This window comes from Scardinius erythrophthalmus (genome assembly GCF_964197995.2).
Source record: "Scardinius erythrophthalmus genome assembly, chromosome: 19".
NCBI lineage: Eukaryota > Metazoa > Chordata > Actinopteri > Cypriniformes > Leuciscidae > Scardinius > Scardinius erythrophthalmus.
The window spans coordinates 28,494,449-28,519,806 of NC_138239.1; the positions used below are offsets into that span (position 1 = coordinate 28,494,449).

Below are 25,358 nucleotides of genomic sequence, written 5' to 3' on the forward strand. Positions count from 1 at the left end.
ATGGTGAATTTGGAGAAAGTCCAGCTGAGCAAGCAGAACAAGACCTCGACAGACTCACTTGAACTTTTGGGGTAAGTCTCTCAAACCCGTTCTGCTGTTATTCCATGTGATCGATCTCGCTTTCTTCATTCTGTTTTGATTCTTTCCTCTAGTTTGCTGGATAATTCAGAGGATGAATACCTCAGCACTCAGTTTGAGTGTCAACATGACGCACCCGCTTTTCATTGTCACAGCCAGAAAGACACAAGCTTGAAGCACCAGGACAAAACACAGGCCCGGAGAAAGTTACTCATCACATGTGCTGTGTGCTTGATCTTCATGATCGGAGAAGTCATTGGTGAGAATTATAAGACATGCACAGTTTAAACAACCTAGACAGTTGACAACAAAATTGACATTACAAGACATACTGTTACTTCTAGACGCAACTTGAATAGCCTATAGTAGCAGATGTTATCATCTCCTGTAGCAGGTTGTGTGTGGCACTGTGTTGACTGTGTGTGGTACTGTGTTCTCGTAGGTGGATACGCTGCTCACAGTCTCGCTATCATGACTGATGCTGCTCATCTTCTCACTGACTTTGGCAGTGTTTTGATCAGTCTCTTCTCGCTGTGGATTTCCTCCAGACCGCCGTCCAAACATCTGACCTTTGGATGGCATCGATCAGGTGTGTGTGGGTCCTTTAGTCTGCTGGAAATATATATATATACTGCCTGCCCCCCCTCCCCTTCCTTTCTTAGGAATTACATTTAACAACTATGCCAACTGTTCCACAGTGTTTCTGTCTTTTGTTTTGTCCAGAGGTTTTAGGAGCTCTTCTGTCTGTTATGTCCATCTGGACTGTGACGGTGGTTCTCGTTCTCCTTGCTGTTCAGAGGATCATCAGTGATGATTATGAGATACACAGTGATGTCATGATAATCACAGCTGGATGTGCTGTAGCACTCAACATATTGTGAGTGATTTTATTTGATTTCATTGGTGTTTGTTAAATCAAGCATCACTATTACAACTGTTCATACTCATAGTTAGGTAAGGGAATTAACACTAACCCTAAATGTTAAACTTTGGCATGAAGCTCATTCTACACCATTTGTGTGATAAGCACGAATGATTTCAGCAATTGTGTATTGCATTGCACCACTCACTTTTCTTGCCAGTGGGGTCAGAAAGATAAACTTAATTTAAAGGGAAAACAAGTTTATTTTTCTGACCCCATTGACAGATTTTTAAGCTTAAAAAATGTAAACATATTAATATAGCTGCGAGCAGCGATTACGGGCCCAAGCCGGTGGCACCGCAACTAAAGGCACCGGGGTGGCGGTACCGCCGGCTTTGGCCCTCCATCGCTGCTCACAGCTATATTTATATATATATATATATATATACATACATACATACACACACATACATATATATGTATATATATATATATATATATATATATATATATATATATATATATATATATATATATATATATATATTATTGTTATATTTGTTATTGTTATATTATATTATTATTGTACCTAAAGGCACCGGGGTGGCGGTACCGCCGGCTTTGGCCCTCCATCGCTGCTCGCAGCTATATTATATATATATATATATATATATATATATATATATATATATATATATATATATATATATATATATATATATATTATTGTTCAAAAGTTTGGGGTCAGTAAGATTTTTAATGTTTTTAGGAGAAGGCTCTTCTGCTCACCAAGGCTGCATTTATTGATTAAAAATACAAACAAAAACAGTAATATTGTGAAATATTATTCCAATTTAAAACAGCTGTTTTCAATTTTTAAATATTTTACATAGTAATTCATTTCTGTGATCAAAGTTGAGTTTTCAGCATCATTACTCCAGTCTTCAGTGTCACATGATCCTTCAGAAATCATACTAATATGATGATTGATGCTCAATAAATATTCATTATTATTTTCAATGTTGAAAACAGTTGTGTACAGATTTTTTTTTTTCAAAATGCTTTGATGAATGTAAAGTTCAAAAGAACAGCATATATTTCAAATATATATATTTTTAACATTATAAATGTCTTTACTGTAACTGTTGATCAGTTTAACTCATCCTTCATAAATAAAAGTACTGATTTATTGTATTTATTTACCCCAAAAATAAAATTTTAATTATTACTAACCCAAAACTTTTGAGCGGTAGTGTTTAACGTTACAAAAGCTTTAGATTTCAGATAAATGCTGTTCTTTTGAACTTTCTATTCATCAAAGACTGTACACAACTGTTTTTGACATTTAAAATAATAATGAATGTTTCTTGAGTATCAATCATCATATTAGAATAATTTCTGAAGGATCATGTGACAGTGACGACTGGAGTAATGATGCTGAAAACTCAGCTTTGATCACAGGAATAAATAACAGTTTAAAATATATTAAAATAGAAAGCAGCTGTTTTAAATTGGAATAATATTTTACAATATTACTGTTTTTGTTTGTATTTTTAATCAAATAAATGCAGCCTTGGTGAGCAGAAGAAACTTCTCTGTTATGTGCGCGCCACAGACTGCACGCACGTCCGCTTAGAGTTCCGCCTTTTGCCTTCCGTCAATATTACGTTATCAGAAAAATATTTTTTTAGAGAATCGATTTTTTGACATTTGTGAATCGATTCAGAATCGTCCACGTCCGCATCGCGATGCATCTAAGAATAAATTTTTTCTCCCACCCCTAGATTTCATACAACAGGTTAATAAACAGTTACAATTAAGTCACTTACATTTTAGATGCAATGTTGACTGTTTTTGTTCTGTTTCAGCAGCGAAAATAAACAAAGATCACGGCAGAACCATCACGCATCACGTGTTTTCTCATAACTGAACGATTCAGCATTTTTAACGAATCGGTTGACTCAAAGATTGAATGATCAATCCATAAACATCTGTCTTAATCATGATCGACTCATTCGAACAAATCGTTTGAACGAATGAATCAATGACTCGCTTATTAAGATGGATGCCTGGCGACACCTAATGGCGGTTTAGTGTTGTTTAAAAGCATCATTCTTTCCCACATGTGTGTGATTTGTGTGTGCAACATTATCATTATTTTTCTTACACTATTATATTAGCGATTTAAAAGCACCCACTCGTGTCACACGTCGATTAACCGGTGGGAAAATATCCTCAGACACATACCTAATACATGTATATTTAAATACAATATTGGCCTACCTGGTAAAAAGTTTTATATAATATTTTGATGTCCTTTTGGACACAAGAGGGCAGTATAGCCCTATGTTTGCTTTTTTGTTGAACCAAATAGCACTAAATAGCCTGTTTTAACTTTTTCATTCTTCTTGAATTGCAAAAACAGAATAAAATGGGTTTAATTGTGATATTTGTATACTTTTATATAGAAATAAATGGTATATAATTACATTTTTAGAAGATTTTTAGTGTTTCCTTTTTGGACATTATTTAATCCCTCGCCATAGCAAAACCGTTTGAGATATTTATTATCCATTCACAATTTAGCATATTTAATGTAGTTTCATCATGTTGAAAAAGTTTGGTACGAATAAAATAAATAGTTTAAGAGGAGTGGCTAAAAATTCAGAGGCTGATTTTGCAAAAAAATCCACATTCAGACCAAAATATCTGACTTCCTGATGGCCAGAGCTATTGAATGTAAATTAGAAAGTTGTCCGGCTTGATGAGAACAATATACAAACTATTTTTTCTTTACTGTAGTTAAAACTAACCCCCCCACTTTTGTCAAAAGCATGTTGAAAGTGACACACTTCCTGCTGCCAGTTGGTGGCGCTATAACTTTGACTCACAATAGCTACATCCATCTGATCGGCCTCTTACCACGAACACACTGCTGAAGTTTCATCAAGATCAGTTAATGTATGCAGAAGTTATTCCACTTCCGTGTTTCTCTTTTCTCGCCATAAATTCGATTCCTCGCCACAGCCAAACCGTTCGAGATATCAAAAATCCGTCCGCAATTTAGCATCCTCAATGTCTTGACTACATGCACACCGAGTTTGAAGGGGACACGGTGAATTTTCTAGGAGGAGTATTTCACATTCCACAGCAAGCGTTTTCCAAACAACCCATAATAGCCGACTTCCTGTTGGGCTGGCGTAAAACTTGACCGGGATAAAGTTGTTCGGCCCGATGAGATCTATATGTGTACCGAGTTTCATATTAATTCATGCAAGCGTGTTTGATATATGGATCAAGTTTTAGAACCCCGTTCAAGGGGGCGCTGTTGAGCCCCCCAGCCACGCCCGGGTACCAGCTTCAGCCCGGCCCTGATGGCCGTGGGTTCTGACCTGTGTGCAAAGTTTCAAGAGTTTTTGAGCACGTTAAGGACCCCAAAAGCCCCTGAAACCTTGATTAACAATATAAAAGCAATAGTCAAATCCCCCCCTCCCCTCACACACACACAGACACAGAGAGAGGGAGAGAAAATTCTTCAGAAAATCCACATTCAAACCAAAATATCTCTCTTCCTGTTGGTCAGAGATGGTTCATGTAAATTAGAAAGTTGTCCGTCTTGATGAGAACAATACACATACCAAGTTTTGTTGCTGTTGATAAAACTAACCCCCCCACTTATGACTAAAGGTGGCGCTACTGAGCCCCTCACCACGCCCGTTTCTGAAACTTTGCACATGTCTACTGGATAATAAATGTGATGTGCCTGTCGAGTTTCATGCAATTTCAAGTATGTTAAGAGTCTCAAAAGCATAAAAAAAGAATATTAAAGTTTGATGCGTTGCCACGGCAACAGTATCTAAGATATCAATAATCCTTTCACAGGTTTACATCTGCCGTGTGTCTACATTGTACACATAAAGTTTGAAGCAAATCTGGTAAAAATAAGACAGTGATTTCAAAGCATTTTAATAGTGATGTACTTCCTGCTGCCTGTTGGTGGCGCTATAACTTTGACTCACAATAGTCACATCTGTGCGATCGGCCTCTTACAACGAACACACTGCTGAAGTTTCATCAAGATCAGTTAATGTATGCAGAAGTTATAACACACTTCCTGTTTCATTTTTTCGCCATAAATTCGTTTCCTCGCCACGGCCAAACCATTCGAGATATCAAAAATCCGTCCGCAATTTAGCATCCTCAATGTCTTGACTTCATGCACACCGAGTTTGGAGGCGAATCAATGAATTCCCTAGGAGGAGTACATTAAATTCCACAGCATGCGTTTCCAAACAACCCTAAATAGCCGACTTCCTGTTGGGCTGGCGTAAAACTTAGAGCACGAAAGTTGTTCGGCCCGATGAGTTCTATATGTGCACCGAGTTTCATATTATTACATGCAAGCGTGTCTGATTTATGGACAAGTGTTCGGATCCCGTTCCAGGGGGCGCTGTCGAGCCCCCCTGCCACGCCCGGGTACCAGCTTCAGTCCGGCCCTGATGGCCGCGGGTTCTGACCTGTGTGCAAAATTTCAAGAGTTTTCGAGCATGTTAAGGGCCCCAAAAGTGGCCGAAAGGTTGACAAAATAATAATAATAATAATAAATATAGCTGCGAGCAGCGATTACGGGCCCAAGCCGATGGCACCGCAACCCCGGTGCCTTTACCTAAAGGCACCGGGGTCGCGGTACCGCCGGCTTTGGCCCTTCATCGCTGCTCGCAGCTATATTTATATATATATATATATATATATATATATATATATATTTATAATATATATATACACGGCTATAATGAACAGGCTGCGATGTCAAGATTGCAATGCTGGAATGTGTGTGTGTGTGTGTGGCGTGGGCGCGATGGAACAGTGGACACATAAAAACATACGTCATTATACAGGAGCACATTCAAACTGCAAAGTGTTAACTTATATTTGTGTACTGTCGCAATAAGACACAACATTGTGCTTTTGTAAAATAATTTCAAGCAATCCACCCCCCGAAAGGCGCTAATTTTAAAATTAAACTAAAATGCTCATGGCTGCACGGGCATTCATGGTGCGCATCCACGACAAGGAACGAGCAGAACAAAGTGGACGTTTTTCAGTTTATTCCTACTTCCATAGGAATTCATTTGAAACGCCCGCTCAATCGCTCACCCTGTGGTCTGTGTGAGTCCTAATGCCCCAGTGTAGTGACGGGGACACTATACTGCCAAAAGAGCACCGTCCTTCGGATTAGACGTTAAACCGAGGTCCTGACTCTCTGTGGTCATTAAAAATTCCAGGATGTCCTTCGAAAAAGAGTTGGGGTGTAACCCCGGCATCCTGGCCAAATTTGCCCCTTGGCCTCTATCCATCATGGCCTCCTAATCATCCCCATGTACTGATATACTGATTGGCTTCATCACTGTCTCCTCTCCACCAGTAAGCTGGTGTGTGGTGGGCGTTCTGGCGCAATATGGCTGCCGTCGCATCATCCAAGTGGATGCTGCACATTGGTGGTGGTTGAGGAGATTCCCCCCATCTATGTAAAGCGCTTTGAGGTCTCAGAAAAAGCGCTATATAAATGTAACAAATTATTATTATTATTATCAACCACTATCAATGTCAGTGCGGACGAAAATATTTTACTTTCGTTTTTAAGTTTGCGATTCAAAAGCCCCCAGCGGTGTCACACGTCGATTAACCGGTGGTAAAATATTCTCACCGTCACATACCTAGTATATTTTTATGTAAATACAATAGGCTTACCTGATTTTGAACACAAGAGGGCAGTATAGCCCTATGAATGACTTGACTTTTATGAGACTAAATGGTACAATTACTATTTTTAAACTTATAAATAATTATTAAATTAAAAAAAAGAATAAAATGAGTTTGGTTGTGATATTTGTATACTTTTATAGAAATAAATGGTGTATAATTAAATTTTTAGAAGATGAGGCTTTTAGTGTTTAATTTTTGTACATTACTTCAGTCCCTCACTATAGCAAAACCATTTGAGATGTTTAATATCCGTTCACAATTTAGCATCTTTAATGTATTTTCATCATTTTGAAAAAGTTTGGTGTGAAAAAAAGTTTGGAAGAGTAGCTAAAAACTCAGAGTCTGAAATATCCCAAAAATCCACATTCAAACCAAAATATCTGACTTTCTTTTGCTCTGAGCTAATGACTGTTAATTAGAAAGTTGTCCGGCTCGGTGAGACCAATATATATACTCATGTTTGTAGCTGTTGGTAAAACTAACCCCCCCACTTTTGTCAAAAGCATGTTGAAAGTGACACACTTCCTGCTGTCAGTTGGTGGCGCTATAACTTTGACTCACAATAGTTACATCCATCTGATCGGCCTCTTATCACAAACACACTGCTGAAGTTTCATCAAGATCAGTTAATGTATGCAGAAGTTATAACACTTCGTGTCTCTCTTTTCTCGCCATAAATTCATTTCCTCGCCACGGCCAAACCGTTCAAGATATCAAAAATCCGTCCGCAATTTAGCATCCTCAATGCCTTGACTTCACGCTGACCGAGTTTGGAGGCGAATCGATGTATTTCCTAGGAGGAGTACATTAAATTCCACAGCAAGCGTTTCCAAACAACCCTAAATAGCCGACTTCCTATTGGGCTGGCGTAAAACTTAGAGCACGAAAGTTGTTCGGCCCAATGAGATCTATATGTGTACCGAGTTTCAAATTAATTCATGCAAGTGTGTTTGATATATGGACCAAGTTTTAGAACCCCGTTCAAGGGGGCGCTGTCGAGCCCCCCTGCCACGCCCGGCTACCAGATTCAGCCCCGCCCTGATGGCCGCGGGTTCTGACCTGTGTGCAAAGTTTCAAGAGTTTTCAAGCACGTTTAGGGACCCAAAAGCCCCAGAAACCTTGAAAAACAATTGAAAAAGTAAAATCTCACTCAACTGACAAATCACCCCCACCCCTCACACACTCAGAGACAGAGAGAGAGAGAAAATTCTCCAAAAAAATCACATTCAAACCAAAATATCTGACTTTCTGTTGCTTTGAGCTATTAAGTGTAAATTAGAAAGTTGTCCGGCTCGATGAGAACAATATACATACCGATTTTGGTGATTCTAGGCAAAACTAAGGCCCCATTTTTGACTAAAGGTGGCGCTACTGAGCCATTCCACCACGCCCGTTTTTGAAACTTTGCACATGTCTACAGGCTAATAAGTGTGATGTGTCTGTTGAGTTTCATGCAATTTCAAGTATGTTAAGAGTCTCAAAAGCATCAAAAAAGAATAATAAAGTTTGATGCGTTGCCATGGCAACAGTATCTAAGATATCAATAATCCTTTCACAGGTCTACATCTGCCGTGTGTCTACATTATACACATAAAGTTTGAAGCAAATCGGGTAAAAATAAGAGAGTGATTTCAAAGCATTTTGAAAGTGACACACTTCCTGCTGCCAGTTGGTGGCGCTATAACTTTGACTCACAATAGTCACATCCTTGTGATCGGCCTCTTACAACGAACACACTGCTGAAGTTTCATCAAGATCAGTTAATGTATGCAGAAGTTATAACACACTTCCTGTGTCCCATTATTCGCCATAAATTCGTTTCCTCGCCACGGCCAAACCGTTCGAGATATCAAAAATCCGTTCGCAATTTAGCATCCTCAATGTCTTGACTTCATTCACACCTAGTTTGGTGGCGATCGGATGAATTCCCTAGGAGGAGTATTTCACATTCCATTGTATGCATTTTCCAAACAACGTATAATAACCGACTTCCTGTTGGGCTGGTGTAAAACTTAGAGCACGAAAGTTGTTCGGCCCGATGAGATCTATATGTGTACTGAGTTTCATATTATTACATACAAGCGTGTTTGATTTATGGACCAATTTTTCTGACATAATTCCAGGGGGCGCTGTCGAGCCCCCGTGCCACGCCCGGGTACCAGCTTCAGTCCGGCCCTGATGGCCGCAGGTTCTGACGTGTGTGCAAAATTTCAAGAGTTTTTGAGCATGTTAAGGGCCCCAAAAGTGCCCGAGAAGTAGAAAAAAATAATAATAATAATAATAATAATAAACAATAATCCTACCGAAAACAATAGGGCCTTCGCCCTTTCAGGGCTTGGGCCCTAATAATAATAATAATAATCCTACCGAAAACAATAGGGCCTTCGCCCTTTCAGGGCTTGGGCCCTAATAATAATAATAATCCTACCGAAAACAATAGGGCCTTCGCCCTTTCAGGGCTTGGGCCCTAAAGATATGTTTACATTTTTTAAGCTTAAAAATCTGTAGTCCCCCTGTATTTAAAGTCCCCCTGTAGTCAATAATTGTATCCTTTTTTTCCTTTGAAAAGAACATGACTTAAAATAGCTTGAATGTAACTCTACACCCTTGCCTTATTTAGTATATGTGGTTCTATGAATATGCTAATTAGCCCCGCCTCCACTCTCTCGCCAGCTCAGAGATTCACTCGGCCAACTTACTGAGGTAAACACTGCACAATGGTATCGCTCTTTAAAACATCGGCCCTGTCGGACACATAAGGTTAATTAATATGATTATCCTTTTGGTTGACTATATTATCAAACAGCTAATAATGTGTTGCTAATGTTACACAAACCATGTTACCGTTTGCCATCTCAGAGTCAGACAGATGCCTTCTCATAATCATCAGAAACGCTTTGAACAACTCAGAATGTCAGTGGAGAAAGGCATATAGTTCATCATAACATCGTAATATACATCATACATAAATCAACAAAAAACTATACAGGGATAACCTGGCTTCTCTTGGCTAGTACGCTGTAAATTATATGCTAAAGCCCGTCGGCACATTGACATGATTGGTTACAAGGTAGTTTGTGACGTCAGAAACACCAACAATTTCAAATCACGTTTTTGAGACTCTCTTTGGTTCACTGCAGTTTTTAAGAGAAAATACTCAGCAATGGTGTTGACTCATGAATTTGCACATGGTCTAAAACACCACAAAGACATATAAACAACATTAAAAACTTGATTTTCACCACAGGGGACTTTGTAAGACTTTGTAATGGAAAACAAGACAAAAATACTAAGTGTGCAAAATGTTAACATTTGTAGAACATTGTTGTAATTGAACATTAGATTCATTATTATGCATGCTGGGAAATGGCATCTTCCTGTACAGTGTTTTAATGTTTGTTTCCATCAGTTTGGCTTTCATTCTCCACCAGTCTCCGGCCCGTCACTCTCACAGCTCTCTCAGTGTCTCGGGTCATTCTCATGGGCTCACAGAAGAGCACAGGAACACCAGCGTGAGGGCCGCGTTTATTCATGTGCTGGGGGATTTACTGCAAAGTTTAGGTGTGCTGCTGGCTGCCACTATCATCTACTTCAGGGTTAGTAACATTACTCCTACTGGCATATGCAAAGGTTCTCAGACTTTCAGTTTTATGGACATTTAGTCAGACTTATAAATGTGTAGTGTGATTCATCAGATCAGTGTGTCTCGAATGCTGCAGGAAAGTTCCTCTTTACTAACGCTAACACTAACTCATGATTTTTTGTAGATGTATGAAGTATTTCTCTTTAAGTTCACACAGAGGAACACATGCATAGATCGTCGTATTTATATCAACATGATCCTCTAACTTAAAATCGTTCTGTCAAATAAATTCCACTTGCTTTGATATTTCATTATCTAATGCAGGGATTCTCAAACTCTTATGCCAGCCTAACCTCTTTGACAAAATATTTACTTGAGGCACTCCCTGAGATTTTAAGATAATATTTCAATAATTGAACAGCATATTTCAATGTTTACAGTTCTGTGACATCATCGAAGCTCCCTAGTTTTCACAGTGCATTGTGGGATGTTTTAGGGAACGAATGTTTCAGTGCACTGGAAGGATTTTGCAATTGAGATTAACCATATTGGCCGACTCCCTGATCAGTGCCCTGACTACTGAACTAGAGAGCTGGTTGAGACACACCCATAGTTTCAGCCTCAGACATCACACCCATGGACTGTGGGCTGAACGTTTGATGCATTTGCCACACAAAATTGGAAACACTTTGGTAGTTTCAAAGTCTGTCCAATCATTATCTGATTGGTTGAATTCTACAGGATTTCTGGGAGACGTGTGTCGCGTTCTTTAGCGGTCCGCCTGGAAACAAAGCCGTCGTGATGCCAAACCCCCTTATGGAAGAAGAAAGCCATCGTGTTTATAACTGTGGCAATGAGTGCTTATAAGGATCAACTAAATGCTGGGTCCCAGCACCATTGTTGCTGTAAACTTGAACAACATTCTTGAATGAATTGCATGCCGGTCTGTCATTGTGGGTACATCGACTTTACATTGTCACACCCCTAAACATGACACTAAGCAAAACGAATTGTGATTGGTTGCTTTGTCAGTCAGACGTCCTCTTGAGCGGTCCTTAGAAAATGAAAGCTCTATGGAGCCCAGACCTTCTGCAGTCAGTCTGAAGGTCTGGCTGCGCGAGACTACCGCACCCAAAACGTGAGGACCAAGTTCGAGGCCTCTCTCTGTGGAGCTTGCGTGTTTTGCGTCTGATATGTTGTATGTCCCCTACATGAAAAATAACAGAGACAATTCTTTATTGGCATGGTTCCACGAAGAACCTTTAACATCCAATAAATTTGAACAAAAGCTTCTCTATAGTGCAAAATGCTCCTGGAAGGCCACTGTCCTGCAGAGTTAAGCTTCAACCACAATTAAACAAACCAGAACCAGCTAATAAAAGTCTTACTAAGCATACCAGAAACTTCCAGGCAGGTGTGTTGATGGAAGTTGGAGTTTGGACACCCCTTCAATAGTGAAAAATAGTTTTAAAATGTTCTTCACACTATGAAAAAATGGTTCTTTAAAAAAAAAAAAAAGTTACCTGAAAGGTTCGAGGAACCAAAATGGTTCTTTTATGGCATCGTTTTGAAAATCCCATTGAGGAACCTTTATTTTTAAGAGAGTATGTGCAAATACTTTTTTTATATGCAATTTAAAATGCTTACATAACTGTTGTCTCTTTGTCCTAACAGCCTGAATGGAAAATAGCAGATCCAATTTGTACTTTTCTGTTTTCAATACTTGTGCTCGGAACAACATTCACCATCCTGAAAGACATATTAAAAATACTCATGGAAGGCAAGTGATTAGTTGATCCTTATATGACTGTAAATGCCCTAAATGTTGACACAAAAGCTAATGGTTAAATGGTTTGTTCACCCACAAATTAAAATTCTGTTATCATCTTCAAGTCATTCCAAACCTGTAAGACTTTCGTTCATCTTTGAAACAAAACTGAATGTTGTTTAAAGAAATTTGAGAGCTTTCTGTCCCTCCACTGACAACTACCACTTTGACAAAGTTCATAAAGAGATCGTAAAACATTTGCAAAAATTGTGTAAGAGAGCTTCTGCAAGAACCAATGAGGTTCATTTTTGTGTTACGCAGCACGTTTGAGCTTCCTCAAGAACCAATGAGGTTTGTTCTCGCTCCCAAGCAATACGGTTGAGCTTCTGTTTATGTTCGCTGGTCAATGTTTATATGTGAATAAAAGCCTAAATTCAATCTGTTCATCATATAAAGCAATCTAGTCTCTTCAGAAAATTTGGACTAAATTAAATGCTTGATCCATATGGATTAGTTTTACAATCTTTTTATGATCTTCATTTGTGTACTGAAGATAAACGAAAGCCTTATGGGTTTGGAAAGACATGAAGTGAGTAACCGTGTTGGTTTTGGGTGAACCTTTAATGTTTTATCTGAAGGAGTCCCGCATGGCATTGACTTTGACTCTGTGAATGACGTTCTGCTGGCAGTGGGCGGAGTCAAGTCTACACACAGTCTGCGCATGTGGTCTTTAACTGCGAGTGAAAGGCATCTCTCCGTTCACGCGGTCATAGGTAATACATGTACACGTTTAAATGCTTCTTTAAAAATGTCTGTTGCTTAACCCAAACAAATGATTTAATTCCCAGATGAGCAGACCAGCCCACAGACTGTGCTTATGGACATGACCAAAATACTCCAGATAGAATATGGATTCAACAATATCACCGTTCAAATGGAGTCTTATTGCTTACAGTGCCAGGAACCGATGGACTGACATAGGATTTTAGCTTCTTATTACACAGGTTGAGTGTAATAAACATGTATATAAATATATAAATGTTTACATAGTTTTCTAAGGCACACGTTTTTGTCATTAAGGGACTGTACTGTGCACTTTGAAAGACAGAATAACACAGTTATTAACACAGCTATAACACAAGATTATGAAGTGTTCAAAAGGCAAGATGTAAATATGCTTTATCTGAGAACATGCTATTTTGTTTTAGACACAAACTGTGACATATAGGTTTAGAGCATGTAGACTGTAAAAGAAATGAAAAGATGGACTTTAGAAGCTCAAGAACGACATGAGCGATCAGTAAATGAGTTCAAACAATGACAGATTTTTATGTCTGATGTCAATTTAGGTCATATTTGGTTCTGCAAATTCAAATATATATTTTACTCAAGACTGAAATGCAAACCACACATCACAAAACAACAAGTTAACATTTTTCTCCTGGTTCATAAATATACATCTTCACTTATATTATTCAAGTATAATCCACAGCCAAAGACTGCTCTAAAGATAGAGTTAAGCTTAAGCCAGATGCATATTCATCATTCTAGCATAGTGCATTTAATTATTTTCAAATCCATTTTTGTCTGGTACACACACATTGATATGCCTGCTGGTTCATTTTGCAGTTTCCTTTTGCCGATCTGTCCAGTATTTAGCGTAGGCCTCGTTGAACATGTTCTTGCAGCTGATCTTGGCCTTCAAGCGGGAGCAGATGAGGAAGGAGCCGCCCATCTTGCGGTGCAGAGAGTAGGTTTCCTCCGGCGGAGGAGTCAGACGCTCCTTCAGCATCACAGGGATCAGCCTGTGGATCCGCTCCGTTGTGCTCTGGGAACCGAAGTCAAACGGCTCGTCTGACGCGAATGCTTCCCCGAGGATCATCACCGCATCCACATGGGCGTCCTTCATCGCCTGAAATGTTGAAAAGTGTGATGTGAAATTGCACTCAAGGTTGTGCGCCATTCAGAACTGAATTAAGAATTTCAGTTATAAATTTGAACTGAGGTTAAGTAGGAAAAAGGGAAAAAGGTTGTAAAACTGTGATTCAAATTTTATGAAAGACCCCCTGTGGAGAAAATAAAGCTTTTAATGTTGTTTACATGTCTATGTGGTGTTTTAATGCTTTAAGACAAACCATGTGCAAATTCACCAGTCAACAACATTGCTGAGTTTTTTCTCCTTAAAACAGCATTGAAAATAGACAGTCTCAAAAATGTGGTTCGAAACCACTGGTGTTTCTGACATCACAAACTACCTTGTAACCAATCACGTCACAAAGGGGGGCGGGCTTAAGTGTATCATTAACTATGACCACTCTGAAGCATGCGAGTCTCAAGAGAAGCCAGGTTACCCTAGTATACTTTCATGTGAATTTAACATATAGCGGGTGAATTAAGTATATGATGTATATTACGATGTTATGATGAACTATATGCCTTTCTCCACTGACGTTCTGAGTTCAAAGCGTTTCTGATGATTGTTAAAAGGCAGCTGTCTGACTCTGAGATGGCGAACGGGAACATAGTTTGTGTAACATTAGCAATACATTATTAGCTGTTTGATAATGTAGTCAAGCAAAAGGCTAATCATATTAATTACAGTGAAGTGTCCGACGTTGTAGAGAGCGATACATAAAACGCATAAAAACCATTGTGATACATCGACTTGTATAATTCAATATTCCATTTCTTCTTCTGAATCAGTTTCTGGTTCAAACATATATGGCTGAATTAAACCAGTATTTCTACTTGCCATTGTGTAGCGTTTACTACAGTTAAGTTGAGCGAGTTGATCAGGTATTCTAAGCTCTTGTGATTGAGGGGCTGTTTACACCACACCGTTTTCAACTAAAAACGTAAAACTTTTTATGCGTTTTGGCCGTTCGTTTACACGACAACAGCGTTTTGGGTGCCTGAAAAGTTTTGATAATGGGTTATTATAAAAGTACAAGTTTTTGAAAACGGTCTCCGTGTAAACAGCAAAAACGTGAATCTGTGAAGACAATGACGTCATGCACATGTGTTTTACGAGTTCAGTCTAGTGTTTCATCGCCATCTAATGGCCTGGCAGCAGAATACAGCGTTTTTAGTAGTTTTCACGGATCCGTGTGAATGGGGATCGTTTTGAAAATGGTGTCGTCTGTACGTAAAAAACTCAAAGGAAAAACTTCTCCGGTTTAAGCATATCGTTGTCATGTAAACGTACCCTGAGTCGAGACATGACCAATTTGCATATTTATGGATCCATATATACTAAATGAAGCAAGGGTGGAGAGTTATATTAAAGCTATTTTAATGCATGATAAAAAATATTTTCATAAGGATTTTTATATTATATTATATATATATATATATATATATATATATATATATATATATATATATATATATATATATATATCATAATGGTGATCAAAGATGAGTTCTTAGGGATAAAATTATTGAATACAGGGGGACTTTAGGATTTAGAAAACGTCTCGGTTACGTATGTAACCCTCGTTCCCTGAGTAGGGAACGGAGACGTTACGTCGGATGACGACGAATGGGGTTTCGCTTAGAAATCCTATCATCTTCGAGTATATAAAACGAGCCAATGGCAAAGAAATGCCATGGGTCTGTGGAATTTGCATAGCGTAACTCCGCCCCACCCTGGGAGTATATAAGGAAGTACGCTGGCAACATGCAGATATGTCTTCGCTGAGGAGCCGAGACTGAACTCAGGCGTTCCAGCGGTACAGCGGAAGTGGCAGGGAGACGTAACGTCTCCGTTCCCTACTCAGGGAACGAGGGTTACATACGTAACCGAGACGTTCCCTTTCGTTGTCACTCCGAGTTACGTCGGATGACGACGAATGGGGTTCCCAGTGTAATCACGCCACCTCTCGACTGTCTTCCAGTGCCCTGCGTAAGTCTGAGCTCCCTGTCGTGAGACTAGCACGGACGAAGGAGTCCTACTTAACACAGGAATACCAAGGTACACTGGGAAGCATATCCAGTGGAAATATGCAATCATGCCCAACCCGAAGGGGGGGACTTGGAATACACATATGACCCCAAAGGGCTGCATACGGAATAACACTGGGGTGTCCAGCAGCAGATGGAATATTTGAACCCCAGGGGTGGCAAGGTGGCTTGCCAAGGGAAAGACACATGCTCAAATAGGCTTACAGTGGAAATACACATGTGGGGGTCGCCCGGAGGGGAACCATGCACATGGAGGCACCTAGCCAAGCGCGAAAGCTGCCGGTGGCATAACTCTGGCGTTGACGTCGTCAGTGCTGGAGGAGACTCAGGGCTTATTAGGCTCACCTGAGGAAAATATCGCAGGTATCCCGTCCGTGGAGAAGAATGGCGAGCAAGCGAAGACACCTGAGCAGAATCTCTTACCGGCTAGTTGAAGTGAGTACATGAGAAGAAACTGGCTCCACTCGGAGATTATAGAATCTCGCGAATGTGTTGGGTGTCGCCCAGCCTGCAGCTCTGCAGATGTCTGTTAGCGAGGCGCCATGCGCTAGAGCCCAAGAGGATGCCACACTCCGGGTGGAGTAGGCCGTCACACCAAGGGGGCATGGTCGACCTTGCTGCTGGTATGCCAAAGCAATGGCGTCCACTATCCAGTGAGACAACCTTTGCTTGGAGAGAGCCTTTCCCTTCAGCTTCCCACCATGACAGACAAAGAGCTGGTCTGAGGTCCTGAAACACTGCGTTCTGTCTACGTAAGCACGGAGTGCGCGTACTGGACAGAGCAGTGCCAAGGCTGGGTCTGCCTCCTCCAAAGGCAGCGCTTGCAGGTTCACCACCTGGTCTCGAAAGGGTGTGGTGGGAACCTTGGGCACATATCCAGGCCGGGGTCTCAGGATCACGTGAGAGTTAGCCGGTCCGAATTCCAGGCACGCTTCGTCAACCGAAAATGCCTGCAGGTCCCCTACCCTCTTGATGGAGGCCAATGCAACCAGGAGCACTCTGCAGGGCAGTTAAAACCACTGAGAGGTCCCAAGAGGGTACGAGGGGAGGACGAGGAGGATTCAGTCTCCTGGCTCCCCTCAGGAACCTGACGATCAGGTCGTGCTTTCCTAAGGACTTACCATCAACTGCGTCGTGATGTGTGGCAATGGCGGCAACATACACTTTCAGGGTGGAGGGAGACAGCCTTCGCTCCAACCCTTCTTGCAGGAAGGAAAGCACGACACTGATGGGGCATTTCGTGGGTTCTAGATTTTTAGAAGAACACCAGTTGACGAAGAGGTTCCACTTCAACGCATAGGCATGTCTCGTGGACAATGCTCTAGCGGAAGTGATGGTAGCCACCACCGCTGGTGGTAGGGTACTCAAACCTGCCTCATCCCGTCCAGGAGCCACACGTGGAGGGTGTCATAAGGTGCCCCGTCCCTGAGAAAGCAGGTCCTTCCTCAGAGGAATTGGCCAGGGAGGTGCTGTCGCGAGGAGTACTAGTTCTGAGAACCAGGTGCGGTTGGGCCAATATGGGGCAACCAAAATTACCTGTTCCTCGTCCTCCCTGATCTTGCGCAAGGTCTGCGCAAGAAGGCTCACTGGGGGAAACGCATACTTGCGGAGGCCCCGCGGCCAGCTGTGCGCCAGTGCATCCGTGCCAAGCGTGCCCTCGGTCAGGGAATAATACAGGTCGCAGTGGGACGAGTCGTGGGAGGCAAACAGGTCTACCTGTGCGTCCCCGAACTGATCCCAAATCAGCTGAACCGTCTGGGGATGGAGTCGCCAATCTCCAGTGAGAGGCCAAAGCCGAGACAGCTCGTCGGCCGCCTGGTTCAGGTCTCCCGGGATATAAATGGCACGAAGCGACCTGAAGGACGCCTACTTTCATGGCTCCATTCTTCCTCGACACAGACCGTTTCTACGGTTTGCTTTCGAGGGGCAGGCATACCAGTACGCGGTTCTCCCTTTCGGGCTAGCCCTGTCTCCTTGCGTCTTTACGAAGGTCGTCGAGGCAGCCCTTGTTCCCCTTCGGGAACACGGGGTTTGCATCCTGAACTATCTCGACGACTGGCTGATCCTAGCTCACTCTCGAGACCAGGTTTGCGAAAGGGACCTTGTGCTCCGGCACCTAGCTCGTCTGGGCCTACGGGTCAACTGGGAGAGGAGCAAACTCTGCCCCGTGCAGAGGATCTCTTTTCTCGGTATGGAGATCGACTCGGTCGCCATGTGCGTGCAGCTTAGGAGCGAGCGCGCGCAATCACTGCTGACTTGCCTTCGTCAGTTCGAGGGCAAGAGTGTGGTCCCACTGAAACTATTTCAGAGGCTCCTGGGGCATATGGCATGTGGCGCCTTCCTACGACGTCATCCACGACGCGACCTGGATGGAGGCTGCTGCTGGGGCCGTGCGGGAGGGGCGGGAGCTGTAGAAGGGCGCCCTCGGCGGCGAGCAGCAGCTGGCCGTCGGGGCAGGACGTGTCTGAGAGCCTCAGTCTGCTTCTGGGCGGTCAAGAACTGCTGGGCAAAGTCCTCAACCGCCCCGCCGAAGAGGCCAGCCTGGGATATGGGAGTGTCGAGGAACCAGGTCCGCTCGGCCTCACGCATATCAGCCAGGTTGAGCCACAGATGTCTCTCCTGGACCACGCAAGTGGACATCACCTGACCTGCGGTCACCTTCGCCACTCGGAGAGCAAGGTCGGTGGCGGCACGCAGCTCATCAAAGAGCCCTGGGTCAGTCCTCCCCTCGTGCATGTCACACAACATCTGGGCCTGGTAGACCTGGAGTGTCGCCATGGCATGCAGTGAGGAGGCCGCCAGCCCCGCAGCTCTATAGGCCTTCGCCACAAGCGTGGAAGAGAACCTACAGGCTTTGGAGGGGTGCTTTGGGTCGCCACGGGAAGAAGCACTCTGAGGACACAGTTGCATCGCAACAGAGCGTTCAACCTGGGGAACCCCAGTGTACCCTTTGGCAGCCGCCTGATCGAGAGGAGGAAGGGCGGAGGAGGTCACCGAGCGATCACGAGAAGACAATGGTGCCTTCCAGGACCTCGTGACCTCCTCATGCACATCCGGGAAGAAAGGCATTGGGGACGCGCGCTGACGAGGATCAGTGGCGGCACCCAAAAACCAATCATCCAGCCGCGAGCGCACCGGACCAGGTGGCGGGGACCACTCAAGCCCAATGGCTGCGGCTGCCCGGGAAAGCATGGCAGTCATCTTGGGATCAGACTCGGGCAATGCTGGCACACCCGAAGGTGGCAGCACAGCCGAATCCTCACTTCCCAAGGACTCTTGCCCACCCTGTGATGCAGCGATCGACATCGAATCTTTCTCTGGAGCGCCAAATGAGACCCGCGGCAAGTCAGAGGACTGTGCAGCGGGCTCATTTGAAACACTCGCGGGTTGCACGGCGCTAGAGGACGGTGTGGAGCGTGGAATAGTCGGCGCTTTGTCCCACACCGTAATCCTCAGGTCACCCTGGCCGTCAGCCGAAGTACTAGCTCTCGCGGAGCCCGTAGATCGGGGTGCGGATGAGGGGACTCTACCATGAAGGTCATTGAGTCTAGACCGCAACCGTGCGATGGGCATGTTCCCGCAATGGGAACATGACTCATCCACAAACGCTGCCTTAGCGTGCTCAATACCCAGACACACAAGACAGCGATTGTGCCCATCAGAGTCAGAAACGAGAAGACCGCAACCAGAAGTGCACGGGCGAGGCATCTTTAAAAAGACGTGCCACGTGCAAGCTCTTTTAGAAAGGAGATTTCTCCGCAAATGCTGAAGCGACCAGGGAGAGAACACACAAACACTGGCAAATCACTGCACAGATAAGCAGGGAATGTGCACTCGCTGGAACTCGCTGTCACACCAACACTTGGAGAGAGGCTCGTCTCGAAGAGAAATTAAGAGATGAATCTCAGGATTGGCTGTGGAGTGAAGTACATCAACTTGGCTCCGAAGCGAAAACATATCTGCATGTTGCCAGCGTACTTCCTTATATACTCCCAGGGTGGGGCGGAGTTACGCTATGCAAATTCCGCAGACCCATGGCATTTCTTTGCAATTGGCTCGTTTTATATACTCGAAGATGATAAGATTTCTAAGCGAAACCCCATTCGTCGTCATCCGACATAACTCGGAGTGACAACGAAAGGGAACTAACATTTCAGTCATGAGTCATGACAACTCTCAGAGTAGTTTGTAATACATTTTGTTAATGAGAAATATAAATGTAAATAAAAATAGGTTTGGTTACTGAACTTGGTATTTATATAAAAAATCCAAATAATGGTAATTTAATAATAATCATTTATTTGAATTCATTTTTTTTTTTACTCCTTTGTTGTTTAACTAGATGTACCGCATGGCGGTACAAATATGACCGCCGCTCAGGCCTGCACTGGCTTTCCGCAAAAATAAATGACGTGGAGCAATTTGGCTGTATTGCGTGTTTATGTATATACCTAAAAAAAGGCTAGCGGCGGTCATAATTATGTAAAGTTCCTGTAAATTATAATTCATTAAATATGGGGTCAATTCCATTCACACTTGTGATTTCTCAGTGTTTACTATGCAAATGGATTCTCTCAAACAAGCTACAAAATGTTTGTGGCAATAACCTAACAGTATATGATTCATCCAAAACCATCAGAGTTTTTTGGCAGGTGAAACATGTAATTTTTAGGTCTGTGGGCTCTTTGGAGTGAATAACTGTACCTTTGACTCGTATCCGGTCAGAAAGTTCATATCAATCGACCGTTTTAAAACTCCCTCTCTGTTCCTGTCTGCAGCAGCCTTGATAATCTGATCAAGAAAAAAATTCAAGAATGGTCACAAATTTAAATATGAAACAATATAAAAAATATGCAGAATATAAAGTTTACAGTGTTACCTCAATATAGACATCAGTGAAGCTCGCATCAAAACCTCTAGTGGCTCCAAAGTCTAACAGAGCAACCTGCATATGAATCCCAGACAATACTTATTGCAATCAAAACAATGCAGATTAAATGATTCCAGATATACAATGAAAACAGAGAAATACCTTGTGTGTTTGTGGGTCAAAGAAGAAATTGGACCAGTTGGGATCCGTCTGCATGTATCGAAACTCAAAGAGTTCACGCAAACACAGAGTCAGAATCTGCTCACAGATCTGACAAAGAGCAGATATGATCATTTTCAATGTTCAGGACTACAAAAAGACCTTTTTTAAGACTAAATCAGTCTGGAAGCATGTGTGGCCGGCTTCACCTCATTCTTGAGTTCCTGTGGCAGGTCATCGGCTTTATCCAAAGGGAAACCGGACACCAGCTCCGTGGTGAGGACGTGCTGGCTGCTCAGTTCATCCACAACATTTGGCACGTAGAAATAAGGATGGCCCTTCAGTAACTCCCTGTAATGATATTAACACACACAGAATATTACACCTGTGCCACAGAAGAAATATTGTACTGTACATACACAATATATTACAGAATGTTCCAGAAACACTAAATCTAACATAATGCATTTGCACATTTTTACACTAATCTTACACATTGGTATTATTTATATTCTAAAAGGAGCAATCATGAAGTCAATTGTATTTATGATGTCTAGCTCTATAATGAAATGCAGTTCATAATTCCTATCTGTGAATCAATGTTGTTCTTATAAATAACTAAAACAAAAAAATATTTAAAAGTTTTTGTTAATTGAAAAAAAAAAAAAACCTACAATAAAATAAAATATTAAACGAACATTTGAAATGTTGAAACTATCAAATGATCAAATGAACTACGCTGAGATATGGTCCACATTTTGGATCTACTCAAAGTTACTCACTGGAATTTCTTGGCACATTTGGCTTCCCGTACATAATCACACTCCAAAGCCAATTCCCTGCTCATGACCTCTATGAGATGCTCAGGAAACAAACCTTCACGCGAACAGAACGACAGACACGGTTACAGTAGAACTGAAATCAAAAGCATTGTGACACAACATAATTCATACCTTCAGGTAAAGCATTGCTGATACTGAGGAGTGTCATTAGGTTGTTCACGTCGCTGTTTATACTTTTGGCCACTCCTGGATACTGACAGCACATAATAATGTTCAATTAATGAATGCCTAGATCTAGCAGCACAAAGCACAGACATGTGAAACACTACGAGACAAAAGCAGCTCTCGAACCTGGATTTTCATGGCCACTTCTCTGCCGTCCTTCATTCTGGCCAGGTGAACCTGACCGATGGAGGCCGCTGCAAACGGACGCTCCTCAAAGTACTCTAGTTTATCCTGCCAGTTTGGACCCAGATCACTGACCACTGTTTTCTGTCCGAAATGATAAACACACCATAAAACAAAACCATATTTTGTTTTTAAACTTATATGCTGTCTTTATTATACACCAATCCAGATGTCTCTGTTTTGGCTTTTTTTCCCCTGCAAAAACATTTAGTGTGGACTGTTAAAACTGAAGATGATGCATCTTTGAAAAAGAGGATGCATGTTTAGTCATGTGATGCATATTTTATGATAAAATTAACTGAAAATTGCTGTGCTGCTGTAAAACATGAAGGTAAATAACCTTGTGAACTAAAACTACTAGCCTAATATAAATTTAAAACATTATTAAAGACAAGTAATAAAAGTCAGTAATAAAATAAGAACAAATAATCAAATTACAAGCAAAAAGCACAAATAAATACAATATAACAAAGATCCAAATAAAATAAACAGTGCTTTTCAGGTTTTTCAGGTAGGTCTGAAAGAAGTTTTCAGGTACAGAAATTGTATAATTTAATAGTGTGGACGGAGAGCGTTTTATAAAACGCCATTTTCAAATGTATCTGGATTAATGTAGACGTAGCCTTAAAAGTCATTCATTGATTATCTTTCTTAAAGGGATAGTTCACCCAAAAAACATTACTTTTTATCATTACTTACAAGTTGTTCCAAACCAGTATGTAAATACAAAATAAAATATTTTGAAGAACGTTGGTAACCAAAATACTGTGATAAAATACCATCAACTTTCTGGTTACCAACATTCTTCAAAATATCTTCTTTTGTGTTCAGCAGAAGACAGAAACTCATACAGGTTTGAAACAACTTGAGGGTGAGTAAATGAGGACACAATTTTCTTTAATAACTTTCTAATTTCAGCTCAACAGCAAAACAGTTCAAATTACAGACATTAAATAACTTGCAAATGTTTTTTAATGTCGACTTTAAGCAGTGTTGGGGAAAGTTACAATATTGCATTACTCCCTAAAAAGTAACTAATTGCATTACTTAGTTACTTCTTATGGGAAGTAATGCGTTACATTACTTTTGCGTCACTTTTTCTCACCTGGGCTGGGCTTGGATGTTTGTTTTTTATAACAAAAAAAAAAGTTCTGCTTTTGGGCCCTTTCACACCAGAGTGAAATAAGTACAATAATAATAAGAATAATAATAATAATAATAAAAATTTCATTAGTGAAATAACGCAGGAGAAGAGAGTTCTCTTTATATACATTATGTAAAGTCATTTTTGCTTATTGGTATGGTTGAATTGGATCATCGAAGGTCAGCAGCAAAGACATTGGTTAATTAAAGCTGCAGTCTGTAGTTTTTCCTCTTTGTCGCCATCTCTGTTCGAAATCTGCAATTGCAGTTATTCGCGGAATTATCAACTTTACGTGGGTTGTGCCTCGGCACGGCACAGCGCGGATGAATCCAATGTTTTGAGGAGAATGTGCGGCTGTCAGTCGCCGCGCCGGTGTGGAAACTGGCATTCGCAATCACAGATTCTACTTTCTGGAAGTACGACCAACATAAGAATTTTCACCGGAAAATGTCGTCTGAACAAGTAACATTCACTTAAATCTAACGATCGTTTATCATATCACGTCAGACCGTGCAAATTATACTTAGTTCTCAAATTGTTATTGTTAACAACATCAGCATTTCGTGACTACATTTAATGCCCTTCCGATATTTATCCTTGTCTCCACCTCCAACATCCTCACATGCAATATAGCCTACTAGCCGAGACTCCTTCTTTATGTGTATAGATGTGACGTAATGACGCAAAGACATGCTCGAATTCCCCACAGAAATCCACCAGTGCCACTGGAATTAAAAACATTATTACAAGCTTACCGTTTTGAATCGAGCTAAGGCAAGCAGATAGTTCTGAACACTGGCTGGTTATGTACTTGCTAAAAAAAATATTTTGGATAATTTTTAACCCAAAAAAGTAAATAATAAAGTGAGATTAAATACATAAAGTTTTTTATTCATTTTAAAGAATAGTGAATGTTTTTGTGCAAATGAGATGAGTAAATGCATGCTCACATTTATTTTAGAACGACAGTAACCTGTGTTATATACATGTATTTGAAAAAGTAACTCAGATATTTTGTTGTAAATTTAAAAGTAATCTGTTACTTATTACTTGAAAAATGTAATCTTATTACGTAACTCACATTACTTGTAATGCATTATCCCCAACACTGACTTTAAGATGTAAAAGCGGTTTGTGTTTTCAACTCTCACATTTGAGGCTATACCATCATTTGCTGGGTGGGCATGAAGTCGGCGCTCTGTCGAACACGGTCAAAGATCTTTGCAAGCTGAGGGTTGATGAAAGCATCGTCTATGGACAAGAAAAGATGAGCAGAACAAAAGATCAATGTGTAGCAGATCATGCAAACATGCTATAGGTGAACTCTGAACATGTACTTTTACAGCATGAATGGCATGAAGCACTAAAAAAAGCTTTGCATGGTTATTGTGGCCAGCTGGTTTTCTTATTTTGGGTCGTGACATATTCCAGCTAAATGCGTCCTTCACCTCAATGACATGGCACACAATACACCTTAATGACATTGCACATAATACATTACTGCCCTTTTAAAAGACAACAACAGATTAAAAGAGACTTAATGTGACCTTATCAGCTATCTGTCTGGAACTACTTTCCTTTTACCAAGTGGAAAGATACAGAATGCAGTCGGCAACACGGACAGCCATACACTGTATCGAGGGGAAGGGGTGTAATGATATTTCAGAATGACATTTGTGTCAGATTCTTAGCAGGAATCATCCCTGCTGTGTGTGGCAGTATAAGGCCATCCTTAAAAATATTCTTGTTTGCCGTAACCCGACCGACCCTGTCAATTTAGTACCGACCCAATTATTTATTTATTTTCCCTTTTAGTCCGACCGACTTGCCGGTTGTAAACTTGCGTTAAGACCGACCAATTTTTTTTTAACTCTTTAAACAACTAATACAAATGCAATAAAATAATATTAGTTATTAAGTATTGTGAATATAAATTGCTTAGACGTATACAAACATAAGCTACGTTCTTTCTTTT

At 41.3% G+C, this 25,358-nt stretch overlaps 2 protein-coding genes across 2 annotated transcripts in view; one reads left to right on the forward strand and one right to left on the reverse strand.

Moving 5' to 3' along the window:
* On the forward strand, positions 1-14,154 carry LOC308707650 (proton-coupled zinc antiporter SLC30A2-like; the record flags this gene model as incomplete). Its single annotated transcript, XM_081394266.1, has 8 exons — positions 1-71; positions 153-337; positions 521-667; positions 802-955; positions 10,116-10,302; positions 11,964-12,069; positions 12,696-12,830; positions 12,906-14,154. 8 exons carry the CDS (start codon positions 1-3, stop codon positions 13,031-13,033), a joined length of 1,113 nt encoding a protein of 370 aa, XP_081250392.1. The 3' UTR covers positions 13,034-14,154.
* The window catches only part of coq8ab (coenzyme Q8A-b), a 15,857-nt gene continuing 3,703 nt past the window's right edge, over positions 13,205-25,358 (reverse strand). The window contains exons 7-15 of the mRNA XM_081394265.1: positions 24,549-24,634; positions 22,183-22,323; positions 22,003-22,084; positions 21,832-21,925; positions 21,259-21,400; positions 21,053-21,160; positions 20,900-20,965; positions 20,725-20,811; positions 13,205-13,969 (exon numbers count right to left, since the gene is read on the reverse strand). Coding sequence (XP_081250391.1) covers positions 13,676-13,969; positions 20,725-20,811; positions 20,900-20,965; positions 21,053-21,160; positions 21,259-21,400; positions 21,832-21,925; positions 22,003-22,084; positions 22,183-22,323; positions 24,549-24,634 — 1,100 coding nt within the window. The 3' untranslated portion in view covers positions 13,205-13,675. The remainder of the gene's footprint in view (positions 13,970-20,724; positions 20,812-20,899; positions 20,966-21,052; positions 21,161-21,258; positions 21,401-21,831; positions 21,926-22,002; positions 22,085-22,182; positions 22,324-24,548; positions 24,635-25,358) is intronic.